The sequence below is a fragment of the Balaenoptera acutorostrata genome, chromosome 5 (genome assembly GCF_949987535.1).
Source record: "Balaenoptera acutorostrata chromosome 5, mBalAcu1.1, whole genome shotgun sequence".
NCBI classification, from domain to species: Eukaryota; Metazoa; Chordata; class Mammalia; order Artiodactyla; family Balaenopteridae; genus Balaenoptera; species Balaenoptera acutorostrata.
The window spans coordinates 22,941,529-22,961,679 of record NC_080068.1 but is presented as its reverse complement, the minus strand read 5'-3'; the positions used below and the strand labels follow the sequence as shown (position 1 = coordinate 22,961,679).

Genomic DNA, 20,151 nt, shown 5'->3' with positions numbered 1-20,151 from the left:
TCAGCCCTGACCTTATGAGGGCCCTGGCTTCAGAGTCAAGAGAGGGGCTCTAGCTGCCTGCAGGACAGAGACTCAATTCCAACCTGGCCTTTGGACCCCAAGCTCTATCCTCTGGAACCCCCTGGCGTCCTGGGCGATGCCTGAGGCGTCAATGGGTGCCCTGAAGGTTGAATAGTCTTCCTCTGACCTCACCAAATCCAGTCTCTCCCCTTGCTATCAAAATGGGGCAAACCCCACATATCCTCCCAGAAGCCTTCCGGACCCTGTCTCCCTCCCCAGGCTGAAGTTCCGCCTTCTCTGGGCCCCCAGAGCACTTCCTGTGTCTGAAGGCAGGAGGGCACTTCTGACTCTGCACTGGGGCCCACACACATCTGACTTGCGTGATTTTCCTGAGGGTGGAAACTGGGTTTGACTCAAACTGTGCAATTACAGCATCTGCTCAGCGTCACGGTGCAATAAATATTTGTTCGAGGGCGGCAATGAACACAGTCAAAGCTCATTAGTTAAGTTAAATAAGGAATGTTTTAGATGATAAGTCATACGTATTAGCCAACCTTTTCTGGATGCGTAGTCATGAGGAATTAAAGCCGTGATGCAGGGAGAAAGGCAGGACTATGTGTCCCGGCGGGTGTGGTGGTGGGGAGGCGGGTGCAGACAGAGCGTCATCTGACACCAGTCCCCCTGTTTGGATTAAGCCACTCCAATAAGTTCCGTTCAGCTAAACATGGGTATTTTCACAAAGGTTAAACTTTTTAAAAGCTAGAAGGGACATTCGTCTGGTGAGGGCCTATATAAAGGTTCTTAACTGGTTCTAAAGTTCCATGAATGCTTAACTTCATTTAAAACATTCACAAGTGTACTGAGATTTACTAGTGCCTGACACTGTTGTGACCACCCTGCAATAAAAGTAACTAGTTTAATCCTAAAAACAACCGATGAGGCAGGCCCTGTTACATCCCCAATTTACAGAAAAGGCACCGGAGGCCTGGAAAGTGTGAATCTGCCCGAGGTCACACAGCTGGGATGAGGGGTTCAAACCAGCCAGGTGGCTTCCTATTCTCATCTGCTGCATAGGTTACACCTGAACTTACAAATAACACTGTTTTTGCATGGAGTTCTGTACATTTGTTTTTGTTTGTTTGTTTGTGTTTTTGGGTATAGAAAAGAATTTCTTTATTGCCTTGCCAGGCAAAGGGGGACACAGCGGTCTTGTGCCCTCAAAAACTGTGTGTCCCAACCCAGGGGTTTGGTGAGGAGTTTTATAGCAATGGTTCAAGGGTGGGGTTGCTGATTATTATCAGGGTGTGTGCAGGGCCTGCACTCCTTTAGTCTGGCCTCAGGTAGTCTCCTGATGAGCTTCTCTGGTTCTTGAGGTTGTCAGACTGTGACCTTCTCTGGAATGAAGAACGCTTCATCAAGTACTTAACATCTTCCATTTGTTGGGGATTTTAGTTCTGTAGAAGAGCTCAAAGATATTGTCATGTGTATCCTTTGAGGCGGAACCAGGACCCTGCCCCAAGGCTGCACTATTGTTTTTTGACGGCTTCTCCCTTGTCTCTGTATCACCTCCTTTCCCTGGTCAACAGCTGTTTGAACCTGCCCTTTGGAACTTAGGGAAGGTCATGGAGGCTGAAACCTATTTCCTACAAACAAGAAACAGGAGACACAAACAGGCTTCTGTGGCTAGGAGCCCCACAAGGTCCTGCTTGGTTTCAAGAGGAAACCAGGAAAAAGGCAACATTGCTGCTAACAAAGTCCTAAGCAAAGGTGTTCCTTCACAAATGGGTTTGGACGAGGACACTGATTTTTATGAGGAAGTTACATCAGACCATCAATAAACTCTTTTAAGATTCTTCCATCCAAAGTTGCTCTTTTCTGTATTCTTTATTGGTGTTTATACCAATTATCTGTTCCTTGAGAATGTGAAAGAAGTTTCTGGTAAAACTTTCTCTTGAGACTGACGGGGGTGTGTTCGGGGCAAGCTGCTCCAAGACGTGCCACCCTGGCATGTGGATTATTTACAGCTGAAAAGAAGCAAGACCCAAAAGACTCAGGAAGAGCCTTTGAACTTCACCCTTACTGCCTAAAATATTTAAGATAGAAAGCCTGTTCCAGGAAGGAGTTATCACCATAGATAACTGTAGTAAAGTACTGAACTAAGTGTGGTAAACAGGGAGGAACCTAGCAAGACCCATCCGATCAAATACATTTGGCTTTTTTTTTTTTTAATTTTTTTTTTTTTTTTTTGGCTGCGTTGGGTCTTCGTTGCTGCACGCGGGCTTTCTCCAGTTGCGGAGCACGGGCTCTCGGCACGCGGGCTCAGTAGTTGTGGCTCACGGGCTCTAGAGCACAGGCTCAGTAGCTGTGGCGCAGGGCTTAGTTGCTCTGCGGGCATGTGGGGTCTTCCCGGACCAGGGCTCGAACCCGTGTCCCCTGCATTGGCAGGCAGATTCTTAACCACTGCACCACCACGGAAGTCCCACATTTGGTTTTTAAAACAGCATTTCATTGCTAAGTAGTTTTGCAAACCACTGACCTAACCCAGACTTACATTTTATAGATTAGGACACTGGGACCTAGGGACAGGGGCTGAATGGCGGATGCAGGGCAATCCCCGTGAGACCACACCACCCCCTGCTCCAAGGAGGCGCTCTGCTCGGGAGCCGAATAACAGCGTGACCCAGAGGACAGGGCACCGGCAGATCTCGGTCTAATACTGGCCCTGCTGCTCACATTCGGTGTGGTCTCCTCCCGGAACCTGTTTTCTGTGGATCAGGGCTGTCACGGCACCTGCCCCCTGCCCAGTGAGGATGATATGAGGTCATTTGCATTCACTCAGAAAGCCAGGCAGCTTCCTCGCCCTCTGGACAGTCAGTGGGGAGTCTGGGAGGCAAAGCTGAACTGTGAACTCATTTCATGGCCTCACAAACCTCCAGATCAGAGAGGGGAGTGGGGCTGACATTTAACCTCATCTCATTACCTGGGAAGAAACCCAGAGACACAGAGGGATGCCACCCTCCTGAGCACTTCCCAACATGGGATTTCAGGCAGACCAGACCAGGCAGGAAGACAAAACAGGAAGAGTTAGCAATGCAGGGACGCAGCTGCTACCCACCAAGGTGAGATGCGTCTTCAAAACGGAGGTGGCCACACCCTGAGTCAACTCCAAACCACAAAAGGATGTGTGAACAACTCCAGGTTTCCTGACCACAGCAAAGAACTGGACATGCAGCTCACTGGGTTGGGGGGCACTGACCGGGGGGCAGGAGGGGACCAGGCTGTCCTCAACCTCAGGGAAGAAACCAAAGACCAGAGGGACCCAGACAGACATGTCCCCCTGCCCAAGGGACCCAGACAGGCATGCACCTGCGCCCAGGGTGCTAAGTTTGCTGAGGGACCCCAAGCTGCTCTAGCCCCCACTAGATGGCTCAAGTTCTGATGATAATTCTATGGAATTATCATTGTTCATCACTGAATACAGGATACGGTTTCACAAGTGACACACTGCTGAACAACACAGCTACTGAACCACGAATAACCATGTATGTGCCCTTTCAGTGGTGATTTCAGTTTCACAAATAATCATGACCATGAGCATTTCACACCTAGTAAGACCCGGGCGGACAGCTGGGTGATGGCGCAAACACTGCAGGGGCCCCCGGCCTAGTAGCGTCGGGGTTGCTCACTGAGAATCATTTCTGCTCTTTGTAACTCCAGCTGCACTTGTATGTAACTCAGTACAAGGGTAGACACCTGTTGATTCTCTTACACATACAAAAAAAAAGGCTTCTTTTAAAGAAAGAAAAGGACAGTGGATTTCATCAGAGGTTTTTATTTCGGCTGCTTTAGGACCTTGACTTTCTGCTTTCTGGTTCTGAACATGGCCTAGCATTTCTCAGCACTGGGAGGGGATGCCCCGGGTTCCTTCTATTTCCTAGTCCCGGTGGATTCAGGCGAGACCCTCGCAAACTCACCCATTACCCACCAGACAGGAGAGCTGCGAGGCGGGCAGGCTGCAGGATGCAGAGCTCGGGGCTTCTGCCCGTGTGGCCTCCGATCTCAGAATCAGGCAGGGCCTTGGTCATATGACAGAGCGGCTCTGCAGGGCCCCAGGATCGGCAAACAGCTGTCAAGGCTTAGCAGTGACCAAATAAATAAGAAAAGCTATCGTTGAGTTTACAGAGCAGCACTATTGGTTCTTCAAATAACAAACCCAAACGGAAGTAAATGAGGGGCCGGGGCGTGCGTGGAGGTGGTAGGGCAGGGAGGGCAGCATCTGTAAAGTGTTTTTCGGGCACAGGAATCCTAGTCTAGCCTGGCACACCAGCTGCGCACGGAGAGGTCGGGACTGCGGGTCGAGGATGTGCATGCCATTTCCAACCACACTGGGCAGTCGAAGTGGACAGAGCTAAAGGAGTCAGCCCGTTCACAGAGGTGTGAGCAGACTACACGTGACAAATGGTCTCCAAAGCCCTGCGTTTGCGCATGCGTGTGGACACACACACACACACACACACACACACACACACACACACACACGCACAGTGGTTAGTGTTGCGCCGTTCAGCCGGGAGGCCGTGGGGGGAGGTCCTGGCAGCCACATGCACCGGCACTCCTGCAACAGGACGCGTCCTCAAGCCACCGACAGGAAGGGGAAGAAGAAGAAGTCGAAGGCGAACTTCACGGCGCCGTGCACGGTGCTGCGCCAGTCCCGCTCGACCTTCACGTGCCGCCTGGCTGGTGAGAGCTGCGCCACGCAGTTGAGGCAGCTGATGGCCTTGAGCTCGAAGACGGGCCACTTGCTGCCCAGGCGGCCCTCGAGGACGGTGCTGAACTCGATGACGCTGCCCTGGCGCAGGTGGAGCAGCACGTCCTTGAACTCGCTGCTGGCCCGCAGCACGATGTCCTTGGTGACGTCGTCCTCCTCGGGGCCGCGGGTGCCGTTGGCGCCACTGTAGGGCATGCCCACGGTGAGCTCGAACTTGTGCCGGTCGAACTTCTTGATGTGGCAGGGGTGCTTGGCCAGGAGCTTGAGGCGGCAGAGCTCCTCCTCGGCCGTGGAGACGTTGCCCGAGCTGCAGGACGGGTAGGCCTCACCGTAGAGGCAGCGCACCCAGTCGCCGATGAAGAGCGGGAGCATGTTGATGGCCGACTCGGCGCTGTTGTCGATCTCCGTCACGCGGACATACTTGAAGCGGCCGGTCCACGTGACCCTGTGGCCCTCCAGGTGGCTGCACAGGATCTGGGTGCGGGCCATGTTGGTCTCCTTCCAGGCCCTCGGCCCGCACAGGAAGCCGTACTGCTGCCAGGTCAGCGTGGAGTTGTAGACCTTCATGCCCTCCGAGCGGTACACGTAGAACCAGCAGAAGAGCACGATGGCCGTGATCCACACCAGGATAAGCTTGACGATGGAGCTCCGTGTCAGGGACTTGACCATCTCCACCACGGAGAAGCTGGCCTTGGTCCACCAGCGGACCAGCAGGGGGATGCTGCAGACCACCACGGTGACCGCAATCTTGGTGAGCTCCAGGGACAAGAACCAGTGGGCCAACCGCACCACAGCCATCAGCACCAGGCCGGCCGCCAGGATGGGGAGAGCGAAGAGGAAGAGGAAGTAGCCGATGGATGCACGCACCAGCCCCAGGCCGGTGGACTCGAGCAGGATGACCACGGAGAGCTCGCACCACATGAAGCAGACCAGGTAGGGGACCAGGTAGCAGTAGGTGCCCTTGAAGTTCCTCAGCTGGGCCATGCGGTAGAAGAGGTACAGCAGGTATACATAGAGCAGGCAGGGGAAGCTGATGTTCAGGACGATGAAGTGGCCGACGGGCACTGTGAAGAAGGTCTGGCCCAGGAGCTTCAGGTAGCGCCAGTCGACGGGCACGGTCGGCAGAAGGGAGAGCAGGCCGGCCGCCACCTCGGTCACCAGGGCCCTCCTGGTGTAGGGCTCGGCCGAGGTGCTCAGGCTCATGTAGCTGGTGACCGTGAAGAAGACGGACACGACGGCCAGCTCCGAGCAGGGGATGCAGTCCTTGCTGGCGATGGGGAAGGAGAAGATGACGAAGAAGACAGACAGCAGGAAGTGGACGTAGGGCTCCAGGTGGTTCCAGCCAAAGTTCCCCTCGGCCTGCTCCACGTCCAGGTTGGGCTCGAATCGCAGGAGCAGGCTGGTGAGGGCACGGAAGCTCTCCCAGGCCTTGCTGTCCTGGAAAACCTTGAGGGTGCAGATGACCATGGAGGTGAAGGACAGGTAGAAGACGACCAGGGGCACGAAGAAGGCGAAGAAGTCGATGGTGAGGTTGCTGACGATGAAGAAGAAGACCAGGGCGTTGATGTGGTGGGTAGGCACGAGGGTGGACAGCCAGTGCACGCCCGCCCGGGACGCTACATCGATCAGGTACTCTTTCAGCTCCATGATGACGTGTAGCGGGTACCTGACCACCTGGGAGAAGGGGTGGGGACAAAGGAGGGGCACTGGAACGCAGCCAGGGTGGGAGCCCCACTCTCTGCCGTGTCACTGCTCTCTGTCACTCACCCGCACTGCCCCCGGCTCCGGGCAAAGTGAACTCACCCGCCGTTTCAGCCATGGCCGGGCCCTTGGTCCGCACGGTCCTTCCACCTGTAACACCCTCTGCAGGTGGCGATGCTCCACGTGGTCTCACGAACCTTCCCTCGATCCCGCCCAATCCTGCAGGGCCCGGCCTCTCCCTCCCGCCCACCCCTGACTCCCAACCGTCCACCAGGGTCTCCAGACTTAGGAGGGCTGGTCTTCCCTGCGAGACCTGGGGCGCCTGGCAGAGCCCACCTGGCCCCCTCCTCCCTCCCCACGGGCCTCACGCTTGCAAAGGTGACAGAGCACCGGGCTGCCTGCGTCTCAGTCACCCCTGTGGAGGGCACTTCACCGAGCCTCGGCTGCTCACCCACCCACCAAGCGGGAGAGGAACCGCTGCTTTACCGGCCTACGCTGGGCTCTGACCGTCCCGGGAGCGAGAGCGGGGACTGCGGGAAGGAGAGTTCGGCAGCCATGCGAATGGAAACGGTTCAGCTGCGACGGGGCGGGTGTACGTCTTCACTCTGACAGGAGGCCCGACGCCAGCCGCCTGCACCACCCACCCCTGCACACCCAACTGCTCAGAACAGACGCACAACCCTCACAGCCACGTTCAAGGGCAGCACCGCTCCCTGCCTTGGGTCCCACTCCCCCGGCCTGTGCTCACTGCAAAGAGCCGCAGAAACCCTCGGCCTTTTCCGCAACAGAAGACGAATGAGGGGCTGTGAGGGAAGCAAGGGCGATTCTGCCACCCAGGGTGGCCCCTATACCGGCCTGGTTCTCTGTGCAGAATCCCGGAGGCTTCCAGCCCCACCCCGGCTCCGGGGAGACGGGAGGGAAGCCGAAGGGGGTGAAAACAGAAAGTAGCCGTGGGCAGTGCCAGTGCTCACTCGGGGTGGCAAGGAGGACCACACCAGGGACCAGGTCCTTGCAGAGGGCACCCACGCCTGGGGGCAGCAAAGCCCCGCTGCGCCCGGGTGAGGTGGGCAGCACAGCCTCCACCCACACCCTGGGGACAGACTCGCTCTGCCCCACCCACCAGAGGGCCGAGGAGGGGCAGGGATCCTGGGGGTGTACAACTGAGTGACAATACTGCGGTGTGGCCGTCATCTGCCCAAGAGCCGCGGCTGGCAGGCAACTCAGGATGACCAGGACCCACGGGAGCCGCCAGGAGAGTGAGTTCTCCAGATGAGGGTGACCCGGGCTCACAGCGGAAACAGGAGCGTGTGAGACTGTGTGTGTGTGCATGCACGTCTACAGACACACACGCGCATGTACACAGAGCTGCATTCCTCCTTACGTGTTTGTGACGGTCCACTTACTCTCTGTTTTAGAGTGAGCAAGAAAATGAACAAACCAGTAAACCAACTAAGGGCTCCCCCAGCTCACTGGGGCCAGCTTCCCAGAAGCAGACACAGCACTCACCCCATCTGGAGGCGGCGCTAGGGGACATCGGACGCCATAAGGTTAGCCTTGGTGGGGATTTCTGACACTTGCCAGACAGCAAACCAGTGCCTCTGGCTCCGGCTTCCTCTGGGAGGGGCCCCTTCGGCCCAAAGCCAGACCCACCAGCTGAAATGCAACAGCGATGGAAAGAGCCCGCGTGTGCGTCAGCTGCGGCCTCTCGGCTAATCCCTGTGGACAGGGCCTTTCTAACCAGACAGACGAGAGGTGCCCCAGGGCGGCTGTGCCCACAGCCGTTCTCTCTCTGCACAACCAGCACCGGACAGCTTTGGGGGAGCTAGCCTGGAGGTACCCAAGTAGCTGGGACCTTAAAACTAATCTGAAATCCTGTCCTAATGCTCAAAACAATTCACACTATTTTTTTTTTTTTGCCCATAAGGCCACAAAATCACATGGTTGAGAGGACCTTTAAAAGACACAGAGCTTCTAGAACCTGATGTCCAATGGTGCCAGCCTCTGCCTCCACAGTGAGGCACCTGGGCCACCATGCCAGGAGTTCTCTCCTTTTAAGGTCCCAATTCTGTCCCTTGTAGCTTCTACCCAAGCCCTACTTCTTGGGGCCCCACCAAATTGTGAGACTAGAAACCTTTTCTGTAGAGAAAGCCCAAACAAATTAAAATGAACTTTTGTTTGAGCAGGAGAGAAATTTTTAAAAATGAGTAGGGGGACTTCCCTGGTGGTCCAGTGGTTAGGACTCTGCGCTTCCGCTATCAGGGGCACAGGTTCGATCCCTGGTCGGGATCCTGCATGTTGCGCAGCGCGGCCAAAAAAAAAAAAAAAAAAATGAGTAGGGAGTCAGTTCACGAAAGCACAGGAAAGGGCAACCTGGCCAGGGCTGTGGTCACCAGTCGCTCAGCTAATGTGAGAAACCGAGCAAACAGCCTTTTACAACCGGGGAAGCCAACCAAGGAACCCACCGCTCGCGCTCAGCAGGTCGACGCAAGTTCATCTCAACTAGACTCTGCTCGGACCTGGGTGAATGTTCATATGCTGGATTCTCAATAATTTTATACAAAAACGTTATGATTTTAAAATATTCCTGAATTCATCTTTAAGAAGGTTTCATCTGTCACCAAAGGCTTGAGGAGAGGCAGCTCGGAGCCTGGAATGTCCCTGGAGGTCACGTCAGCTCGCAGAGAGGCATCTGGCACTTCCCACTGGGGTGCTGAGGACTCCCCAGGCACGCGTCCCTTCTCTGTCCTCCAGGGCGCTAATAAAGGCTGGAACAGCTTTTAGTTCCAGGAGACACCTGCTATGATTCATTCTCTCTTTTTCCAAAGGCTTTTAATGAGACAAACTGTAAAAGAATCAAAGTGCTCTGACAACTTCAAAAACTGAAGAAAAAAAAAAAGAGCCTTATTTCTTTTTGGAATACTTTAAATCTCTTTTTCCCAAAAAGGACTTTCAGATATCTTACAGCACTGAGCTTGTTACCAGTAAGGAGGGTAACATAACTTGCTGTCCAAACCAGGATGCTTTTGAAAGCAGGCATTATTAGTAATTATGCCAGAACAATGCAAACTACAATGTCCAGGCCAGGACCACCTGGCCCATGGGTCTTCTCCCACTACCCTTTCACCTTTGACCCTCACTGGCATTTGGGGAGCACCTCCTCTTTGCGAAGAACCACAGCAAATGCTCCACCTTCCCTCGCTCATTTTAATAAGAAAACTAATGTCATTTGTGAACACACTTAGCCCAGGCCTGCTTCAATAAGAAGCAGGGGGGCTTCAATAAGAGCCATGACCTCCCTGGTTGGCTTCCTGGGCCATCCCGACCCCGCGTCTCAGAACCTTCACCCTGGACACCCTACCTGCCCTCAGGGACTCTCACTCAGCTCGCTGGTCCTGAGCGTGGCCTTCCCACCCACCTCTCTGGGCTGCAGCATCTCTGTGGAACTTGCTTCCAAGTCGGCCTCCCCACCCACCGAGGGCAGCTTTCGGAGCCTCCATATCCAGGCCCCAGCACGGAGCTTACACTGCGCTGCGTCTGGGACGGCGACGCATCAGCACACTTCCTGTCACCAGCCCCGACGCCGCTCGCACACCCACAGCCCACTCTACCACGCTGACGGCAGCTCACACACGTTCCCAGGCAGCTGGGGATGCATAGAACCTGACGGATTCTCGCGTGACTAACGCCAGGACCTCTGTGACGCTTCGTCTGCTCAGAGGCCCTTGTGCTGGCCGGGGCCCTCCTGGCCAGTCGTGGTGATGGACCTGTCTGGGGCCAGACAGCCAGACTTCTGTAAATCCTGGTGTTCTCGGCAAAGTGAGATACAGACACAACTAATTCAAGCCCGTGAGCTGAACTGGGGGAAATCTGGTGAAGGGCAGTGTGGCCACACGGTACATCTGCACCCTTAGTCACAACCACGTGACCAGGAAAACAAAAGCTGTGACACCAGGGCCACACGAGCGGCCACTCCTGGCTGTCGGCACGCGTCTGGATAAGCCTCCCTCGCTCCCCGATGTCACTGCTGCTCGCTGGCCAACGGTGTAAGCGCACGCTCCCCCCTTCAGGTCGGCCCTCGGTCACGTCCCTGCCACTCTCTCCGCACCGCACCCGGCTTGCTCCCCGAGCCCCTGCAGATCCAGATAAACAGGCACCACTGCAGGGGCCTCCTGGCCGCCTGAACACCGCACGCTGCTTTACGGAAAAGGCATCTTCGAGGAACTGACCTCCACTCTGTGCCATAAACGGGTAATTTTTCAAAACGACAAAGTCTAAGTGAAAGGCGGCCTCCAGTGCGCGGTATCCTGTTCCCCCGACGGCGTTTGGCAGGGAAAGATGAGAAGGTGCCTGTGCTTGTCCATCACCCACTGAACCTGCCCGCCCCGACAGTGCCCTTGGTTTCAGAGCCTGAGCGCACGTGAAAGGCCTCCCTTCACAAGGACGCGTCCTTACGCAGTTATGGGGCCGTCCCTGCAGGACGGGCCTTCGCAGGGACAAGCTACACAGTCCCTGAGGCCCCCCACCTACAGCTTCCCGGGGAGCGCTGGGGGGCGCAGGGGGGCGCGGCCCGGGCCGAGAGCCCTCCACGGGCGCCTCCAGCCACGCTCACCTTCAGGCGCAGGGGCAGGTCCTCGGGGCTCTTGCCTGCCAGCTCGTCATCGTCGTCGTCCTGCAGGAACAGGTCGGCGGGGATGACGCCCTTGGCGTACTTCTTGGTGATCTCCACGAAGTCGTCCAGCGCTATGTAGCGCTTGGCTAAAACACAGGAGAGAACACACGGGGTCTGCGAGACTGCAAGCACTGCCACCCCGCGTGGCCAGGCGAGCAGGGGCACGCTGGCTGGGCCAGGCAAACCCCTCCCTGGGCCCGGACGATGGGAGGAGAGAGGCAGACAGGCCTGCCGATGGCCTCCTCCTTGCCTTGGTGATGTGCTATCCCTCCCCCTCCCTAGCTCTTCAAGCCTAGGGGCTGCCTGAGCCCAGCTCCAATGCTGACTCCTCGGCCACCTTCACCGCCAGTGCCCCTGTGACCCCTTCCCTCCCTCGGCCCTGGCTCCTCACAGCACTGACGCCCTGCAGCCCAGCCCCCTACTAACCCCTCCAGTCAACGTGCATCCTCTGAGGACCTACTGTGTGCCAGGCCTACTGTGTGCCAGGCAAACCTTCATTACCTCCGCCCGCCATGTTCTGCCCTCTATCCCCCACCTCCCCACAGCCCATGCTGGGTTCCCCCAGGCCTCTGCCTGTGGCGTCTGCTTGGCCTGGAGCACCCCCCCACCGGTGCCCTCCGAGGGCTAGCTGCCTCCTCACCCTCACTGGCTCGGGCGTCCAGCGTGCTCACAGCCCCCGGCAGCTCTCTGTCCTGCAGGGACTGTCATGCTGCCCTCCCTGTCCCTCCAGAGTGCATGCTCCCAGTGGCAGGGTCCAGATCCCAGAGCCCACAACACTGACACCCAATCAACAGCCCCAAAGGGACTGAAAATCCATCACGCCTCCAAGACCCTGGAGGCCAGGCCTGGACTGGCAGGAGGGAGCAGACATGGCGCGCGGGGTGGTGGGAGAAACAGCACGGCAAGAGGCGTCGCAAGCACAGGACCGGCGGCCATACTCACATTCGCTGCTGACCAAGCGCTCTAGCACCCGCCTCTGCTTCTGCAGCGACTTGGGGACGGGGCCAGGCTGCACCCCTCCGTCTGCAGGGGACAGAGCGGATTGAGAATCGGGGCAGGCTGACCGCCCCATTCCCTGCAGCCCCCCGGAAACCTGCCAGTGTGTCCCGGGGACTGCAGGGCCTGGTGCCTCCACGCAGCCCTGGAGGGCAGTGCAAGGGCCACCCCTCAGGACTGTCACCTCTCAGCTTCCGCCCTCAAGGGTGACTCAGGCCCCACAGGGCACAGCCCATCCCCTGTACGGGCGCGGCCTTGGCACTGGACACACCACACCCTCCGCTCAGCCGAGCCTGTCCCCATACACCTGTGCTGCTAGCGTCGTCACTTGGCGTGATGCTCCCTGGAGGAGGAAGTGCCCGCCCCTACCGCCACACCCCCAACCTGGCAGGCATTCACCCAGCTCCCCCGCGCCGGGCTCCGAGGTGCACCTCTGCAGGGGCGGGGCGGGCAGGAGTGGGACCAGAGCGCAGACGGTGACAACGGGAGAGGAGGGGCACTGGGACTGAGAGAGGCCACGGGAGCCCCGAGCGGAAGTGGCCAGTGGGGGCGGACAGCACGTGCGGGTGGCGCTGAGGCCTCACGGGGTCTCGGGCTCCACACGAGGCAGCCGAGCCTGTCCAGTCAAGCACGCCTCTCGGGGGTGCTGCCACCCGGCCACCTCTGCTCGTCAGAGGGGCAGGTCAGACAGGAGTCCTGCCCTGAGCTCCCCGGAGAAGGGGCGGTGGTGCCCACCCAGCAGTCCTCTCTGATGGGTCGGCAGGTAGCTCTAGCCCCCAGCATCTACCCCTCGGGGCCGGAGAAGGCTGGGCGAAGCCCTGAGCAGAGAGTCATTTTCTGAACAGCGGGAGGCAGGGGCTCCCCGAGGTAACGAAGTCACAAGAGTCAGGTGCCCCCCACGCCACCAACCCAGGGAAATGGAGAGGCCACACCCAGTCAGGGACGCCCGTTCTCCTGCCCCATCTGTCCTTCCGGCTGCTGCCCGTGCCCTCTGCGGAAAGCCGAGTTAGGAGGAAGCAGGGAGGACTGCAGAGGTTGGCGATGAGGTCCGCCCTGGAGAGCCTCTTGGGGGTTCGGGGACCTAGGTCCCTGCCCGCACCTCTCACCCTCCCCACACTCCCTGTCCCCCAGGAAGAGCAGGACACCGTTGGAACGACAAGGCCTGTGGCTCTGCCTGTGGGCAGGAGGGGAGGAAACCCCAAGGCGCAGAGCAAATCACGGGAGCACCAGGGGAAGGGCCTGCTGGGCGCCCAGACCTAGGACTGAGCCAGAGCTCAGGGCACAGCTCAGGGTGGGGACCCCGGGAACAGGAGGATGCCCAGGAAGGATGCTCCCCGGCTCTACAGGACACCTGTGAGGTCCCCACAAGAAAGTGCCTGGAGCCCGTGTTTCGGCTCCCATCGGGAAGCCCCCAGGACTCCAACACAAAGGCCCAGGAGGCCACACGGCAAGGCCGCGTACCGTGCTCGTTGACCTGGCCCACGTTCTCCAGCAGCTCCGACACGGCCACCTGCTTCTTCTTCTTGGGGTTGAGCTTCCAGTACATGACGAGGGCCGCCTTGCGCACGGCCCGCTCCAGGTCGGTCTCGGAGGAAAGTTGCCTCACCTCCTGCTCGTTCTCGGAGGTGATGCCTGAGAGAGGGGAGGCATCAGAGCCCTCGCCTCACCTGCCCAGAAGCCGTCAGCGACGCCCCGGCCCTGGCCACCCCGCCTGAGGGGGTTGGGAAGGGATTCCTGCAAGCGGCTTTGCAGGCACCTTTGTCACCAGGGCTGAAACGAACATCTGACCAAAAGGGCGTCTGGCCAAAGTCCTGGCCGGTGGGCGGCTCGGCCTGGCCTTTCAGCAGACACTCACCCAGCGGCCACGGTGGCCTGGTGCTGGGCGAGGACGCCCCATCTTCCTGGCTTGCTCCCCTCCCCATGGCACCCTCACAAGGACCCTCTGGTGGGGTGCTGCTGTCCCCGCCTTACAGATGGAGAAACCAAGGCACACAGGGGCGGCCTGGATTGCCAAGGCCACCGAGTCAGAAAGGCAGAGCCGGTCTCAGACCCCAGTCAGTCTCACTGCAGTGAGCGGCCCGCGTGCAAGAGCGGGGCATCCTTGCGTCCACAGCGCCGGCCCCTCCTAGGGCAGCCAGGAGCAACTGTGTCCCTGCACAGACAGCCCTTTCCCAGGTAGGCAAGACTCACCCATGGAGAGACCAGGAGCAGGTCTCATGGGCTGTCAGCAGCTGCCTTTCCCCCTGCTCCCCAGCCACCTGGACGTCAGCATGGCCCTTCCAGAGGGCAGCGAGACTAGGGATGGAGGATTGGGTTTTTTCTCCTTTGAAACATCTCCGCAACTTTCCACCAAGCCCACGTTTCCTTTATGATCGGTAAGCACTCAACTGTGAGAAGGTGGAGGGTGTGGGTCACACGAGGCCTGGCCCCCTCCCTCACACGCCCTCTGGTCCTTGGGCCTGCACTGGCTCCCTCAAGGCCTCTGGGAACCACTGGCGCCAACAGCGAGCTGTGTGGGCCGCACCGACTCGATCGGCCAGTGCGAGGCCATCCTGCCCGCCCTGGAACAGGAAGCTGGCTTGGTGAGAAATTGTGGCTAGCAAAATATGACCATTCCAAGTTGTCAAAGGCATCAGCCTAAGGTCCAGAGAGAGTAGATTCTATATAATAAATGTTACTTTAAAACATTACAATGCAAAACCAGAAGAAAAAAATACCAAACTACAGAGCACTTCTCTCTGGGTTTCAACGTGATGGGTAATTTCTATCTTTATGTTTTCTATACAGTTCAAGTTTTCTCTGATAACAATAAACACTTCTACAATCTGAGGGAAAAAAGGCCCCTTTCTGACACACACTTTCATCTTTCTTCTGAGGTTTGAACCTTCAGGAAACACTCTTCCCTGACACCAGGAACGAGCCATTTCCCTTGGGCAGGATAACCTAGTAAGTGTCCACACGTGGCCAGGCTACACATCACTGCCCCCCCCCAACACCCAGACCCGTCCTGGCGGTGAGTGCCAGCCTGAGCGGGTCTTCACTGGCCCACAGTCCCCAGCTTCTCGGCTCAGACTGGATGGAAAGTCAGTTCAGAAAGTGCCACTCTGACCTCACGCCCCCGTCATGTTCTCCAACTTGGCTCCAGGATCTACTCCTCAATTTGGAGTAGAACCCAGAGGGTATCTCCTTGTAGACACCACCACAAGTTAAAGAGGATGAAAATGGCTTCACTCCCTAAATATCCCATGTTATACTCCAAAAATGTCTAAATGGCAAAGCCACTGGCATAACAGAAACCACACTCATTGCTCAACGGCACTGCCAGCACCAAGTTTTCCTGTTGCTATTTTAGCTGTTAATTTAGCAAAGCAGCACGGCATACCTCATGCATCCCCCCAGGCCTCCTGACCCACCTTTTCTGTCCGCCAGGCACCGGCGGAGAAGCTTGACGGCCTCGCGCCGGCCCTGCTTGGCGGCGAGGGTCAGCCAGTCGACGGCAGTGCAGTTGTTGACCTCTTCATCCCCGTCGCCGGCAAGCTGCAGGTAGCGTTTCCCCACCTGCAAGCAGGAGCCCGTCACGCCACGTGCTGCAGCGGCCTCCATGCACAGCGCCCGGGCCCCCACTCCACATCCTGCCCTGACCTGCTCCCCGCAGCCGGGCAACCTCGGGCTCCCCTCCCTCTCCGCCCGTGCTCCCAGCCAGAGGGGGGTGTCGGGACCCCTCCCCCACTGATGAGATGAGAGAGGGGGTGGGGGCACGAGGACAGGCAGGAAGCAGAGATGGTATCAGAGGAGGTGATGCCCAAGATCAGGTGGGAGCTGGACAGAGGAGGTGAACACGTAGTGCTCCCCAGAGGGCGGCGGGAAGAAACAAACACACCGTGAACACGGAAATGCACCAAACGGGGGCCTGGCACACGGCGGGCACAGTCAGGCCGGCTCCCAGCTCCCAGCTTGCAGGCACCAGCTTCTCCCAGACCCACCATGCCGCAGGCCGCGGCCTGAGTCTCCCGCGGACAGCAGGGCTCACCTCCGTCTGTGCCTTGGGGTCCCCAGCCTTGGCCTTCTCCAGGACCTCTTCAAAGGGGGTGTCCACATCTCCCTTCGCAGGCCCTTTAACACAGGAAAACAAGCAGATGGACTGTCACCAAGCTGGTCCTTGTCACTTGTCTGAGGAGGCGAGGGGACGGCAGGAACAGACTTCAGCCCCAGGTCAAGAGCGTGACAGCAGATGCAGAGAGAACGCGCCAGGAGGCTGCTTTCCTGGGAGCAAGGACCACAAAGCTGCCAGGGGGCGGTTCCAGTAGCTGCTCAGAGCTCGTGGTGGGAGACAAGGGACAGAGGGGGGCACCAGTAACCACCGTCGCCCCCTCAGCTCACTGCAGCCAGAGCGGCTGAGCTCAGGCTTGAACGGAGTTCTAGAAAGATCCAAGGGCTCAAGTTCAAAAGCCCCTGACCTGAAGAACCTGCACCCCAACGCCCAGCACCCCAATAAACAAACCAAATTCATGTTTTCCAAGACTGTCGTCTATACGCACGAATGATTTTTGGAGGTCATAATCACAGTACATACATTTTGGGGGATATATATATATATATATATATATATATAAAGTAGTGAATCACAACCAATTTCCCATGTTGCTCTGCAGTGAAATGTACCATTTCAGTGGCTCAGAAATCCCATCAGGGTTCTGGGCCTCTCCTCTCCATCGGACCTTTAGGTTATTCCCATACTCCCTAATTTTATAAAACGGTGCCAACAAACCATTCTGTGGGTGTATTTTTTATTGGGAGGTCATTCTCCCAGCATAGGTTCTTCAGGTGAATTACTAGGTCCAAGGGTCCAAACGTCATACAGCTCGTGCTATATTTTCTTTGTAAAAAGCTATCCTAAGTTACAGAAGTGTCACGTAACTTCATCGATTTCACTACAGCCTCTCCTGCAGTGAGTAGCATAACAAAGTTTTTTTTAAAAGATCACTTTTTACCAGTCCCTTTCTTTGATTTAAGCAACCAATACCCGGGGGCTATGCCCAACACCACACCTTGCCTCAGCCATTGCCACACTCCACCTTAGCAGGTGCCTATTTGGGACTAACAGAGTCTTGCTCTCTAGACATTTCTGGAAACAGAAGGCAGAATTCAGGGAAACATGAACAGTCCCCAGGAACACCCACCGGATGACCAGCTTTCTCTACCCCTTCATCCAAGCCTTTCCCAGAACCAGGTCCGCCAGGCTCAGAGCCAGCCCCTGTGTGCAGGGTGCCCAAGTCTACGGCACCCAGGAGCCCAGGGGGAGACAGCAGGGCAGGGGCCTAAAGCGACGCAGCCTAGGAGGTTCAAAGGCAGAGAGGTCACACCCAGTTTGGAGAGGACACGGGGGCCGGGCGGGGGTGTCTGGGGACGGCTCAGAAGGAGGATTCTTAACGAGACCCACAGGTCAGGCACCTGTACTGAGACCCTCTTGGTGTACAGCTTGCAAACATGATGATACCTCTCCCTGCGGAGTTCAGGCTGGGTTTCCTTGCCCAGGTCCCAGGGACCTAACCCAGCGATGGCATCAGGGCCCAGGACGTCCACCCCATCCCGTGGCCCCAGACCTTGGTGCTTCCCGAGTCATCAAGGTCAGTTCTCCCTTTGGCTGCTGTCACCCCCTTCAGCAAGGGCGGGAATGAACTTTCTGGCCAAGGGCTCAGACTAAAGAGAACAAATGAGAAGGGTGGGCTCGCAGGGAAGGAGGGTGTGTGTGTAGAGAAATCTGACCTGCGTGTGAATCTACCCTTAGCGTCAAAGTGCCGCATGACCAAGCGAGAGTCATTTTCAATCCCATCATCAATATCCATCCAGTAGGACGGTTTATGAAGAATGAGACACTTCGTATTAAGTGCCTGGTCCAGAGTTGGCGTTCCCAGTGTGCGTTCCTTTCCCCTCCCCATGTCCCACCTCTTGGCTGACCCCAGGGCCTTCCTGGCTCACTGAGGCCACACTTCCCAGCCCAACACCAGGCACCTCTCGGAGTTCACAGCTCTTTTCTTGACTAACTAAATTCACAAGTCCAAGGTCCTTTTTATTATATCAGAATATGGAAGCTTCAAGCACAGATCTGTTGACTAAAAAGATTATTCTGTTCGTGATTAATTTTTCGCAGACATTGTCCATAGCCTGACATCTCAAGAAGTCTCCTCAATATACAGAATCTCTTTGAAACATGCACCTCCCCTCCCTCATTACTCTGCTTTCCATTTGGCACTGGCAGAAATAGGTCTACAACCACTCAAATGTTGGGCTCATGCTGCAGACCAATCGGGGGGTTCTGTCTTTTTCCATCTAAGGAGGAACCCTCACATAAAGAACACCTCCAGAAGCTGGCTGCGTCAGCGGGGACACCGAGGGCCACTGAACACACGAGCTCTCTGCAGGCTTGACCCTCATTCCTGGCCTCTTCCTAACCCTAACCTGATGTCCCCTTTGGGGACCCACCCTCCTCCACTCTCACAGGGTGGGTGCAGCAAGCCTACCTGGCCCATCCATCTCCCTGACCACAGCAGCAGGTTCAGGGAGGGACACAGACCCAAGTCAGGACAGTGGGGTCTGTGCTGGCTGCTGGGCAATGTCTGTTCCTTCTGCTGGATCTCAGCTGACAGACACCAGCTTGGAGCCCGAGGGCTGCCCCGGGGGAAGCCCACCTGAGAGTGAGGGCACGCAGGAAAGCAGAGCTGGGGGCAGATTCCCAATCATGTCATCTGAGTCCCTGGATACTCTACACTGTGCAGACATATGGAACTAACAAATCCCCTGCACCCTGTTTTGTTTTGTTTTTTTTAATAAATTTATTTTATTTATTGATTTATTTATTTATTTTGGCTGCTTTTGTTCTTTGTTGCTGTGCGTGGCTTTCTCTAGTTGTGGCGAGCGGGGGCTACTCTTCGTTGCGGTGCGCGGGCTTCTCACTGAACTGGCTTCTCTTGTTGTGGAGCACGGGCTCTAGGCACGCGGGCTTCAGTAGTTGCAGCACGCGGACTCAGTAGTTGTGGCTCGCGGGCTCTAGAGCGCAGGCTTCAGTAGCTGTGGCGTGCAGGCCTAGTTGCTCCGCGGCACGTGGGATCCTCCCGGACAAGGGCTCGAACCCGTGTCCCCTGAATCGGCAGGCGGATTCTTAACCACTGCGCCACCAGGGAAGCCCCATACCCTGTTTTTTTTTTTTTTTTGCTTATGTTAATTTACATCGGGTTTCAACATCACCGGCAACCGAGAGTGTCCCGACTCTAGCTCATTTTTGAAAGTCTTTCTATCAGTCACAAAACAATAGCAGAGCTGCATGGCCCTGGGTAGTCTCCTCACATCTGCGAGGATCCACAGAGGACCAGCACACCCCCTCCTTCATACTATTTATCTCCTGCGGATCCCACGCATTTGAGAGACTTGTATCCACCACACCGCATTAGTAAATGATGCTCATTTTGTCATGAAATGGGAGAAGAGTCCCCAGGATGCTGTCCCCTCCCCCCAGCACAGCCCATCTCCATTTTCCTGCGTCTCTCACGGTCCCACCAGCCTTTACGGAGATGATCTGTGTCCTGCAGGTCTGACCCATCTCCGTCCCCCAGTGTCAGACACAGCTCAGCAAATACTGAACAGATGGAGGGATGGACAGGGGACCGACAAGGGAATGGTCTCAAGCTTTCATCTCTGTCTCCCCAAATCCTTGCACAGGGCCTGGAACACGGCACACGCCTGGCCTGGAGACTGAACTGCCAAGCTCACCTCCCTGATCTGAGCAGGTTCTGAGTAGAAACAGACGAAGGTGGGGGGTGAGCAAGTCATGCTCCCACTCCTCACCCACCCCAGGGCCGTGGGCTGGGGAGCCTCAGGCGTCCCTTCCCAGAAGTCCCGAGGGCTCTGCCAGCTCCCCAGAGACGGCTGAGAGCAAGAGAGAAGCCGGCTTCCATTTTCCACAACTGCTGAGATCTAGAGTTGCTGGAGCACATTGTTTAAATAGTTGAATGCACGCCAA

General features: G+C 56.9%; 1 protein-coding gene across 2 annotated transcripts in view; it reads right to left on the bottom strand.

Moving 5' to 3' along the window:
- Positions 1–3,812: 3,812 nt before the first annotated feature.
- The window catches only part of WFS1 (wolframin ER transmembrane glycoprotein), a 28,235-nt gene continuing 11,896 nt past the window's right edge, over positions 3,813–20,151 (bottom strand). The window contains exons 3-9 of one of the 2 annotated variants that reach the window (XM_057547081.1): positions 16,165–16,247; positions 15,548–15,692; positions 13,596–13,766; positions 12,081–12,161; positions 11,079–11,224; positions 6,572–6,631; positions 3,813–6,442 (exon numbers count right to left, since the gene is read on the bottom strand). In XM_057547081.1, the coding sequence (XP_057403064.1) occupies positions 4,634–6,442; positions 6,572–6,631; positions 11,079–11,224; positions 12,081–12,161; positions 13,596–13,766; positions 15,548–15,692; positions 16,165–16,247 (2,495 nt within the window). In that variant the 3' untranslated portion in view covers positions 3,813–4,633. The remainder of the gene's footprint in view (positions 6,443–6,571; positions 6,632–11,078; positions 11,225–12,080; positions 12,162–13,595; positions 13,767–15,547; positions 15,693–16,164; positions 16,248–20,151) is intronic. The other variant, XM_007172928.2, reaches the window with a different exon arrangement.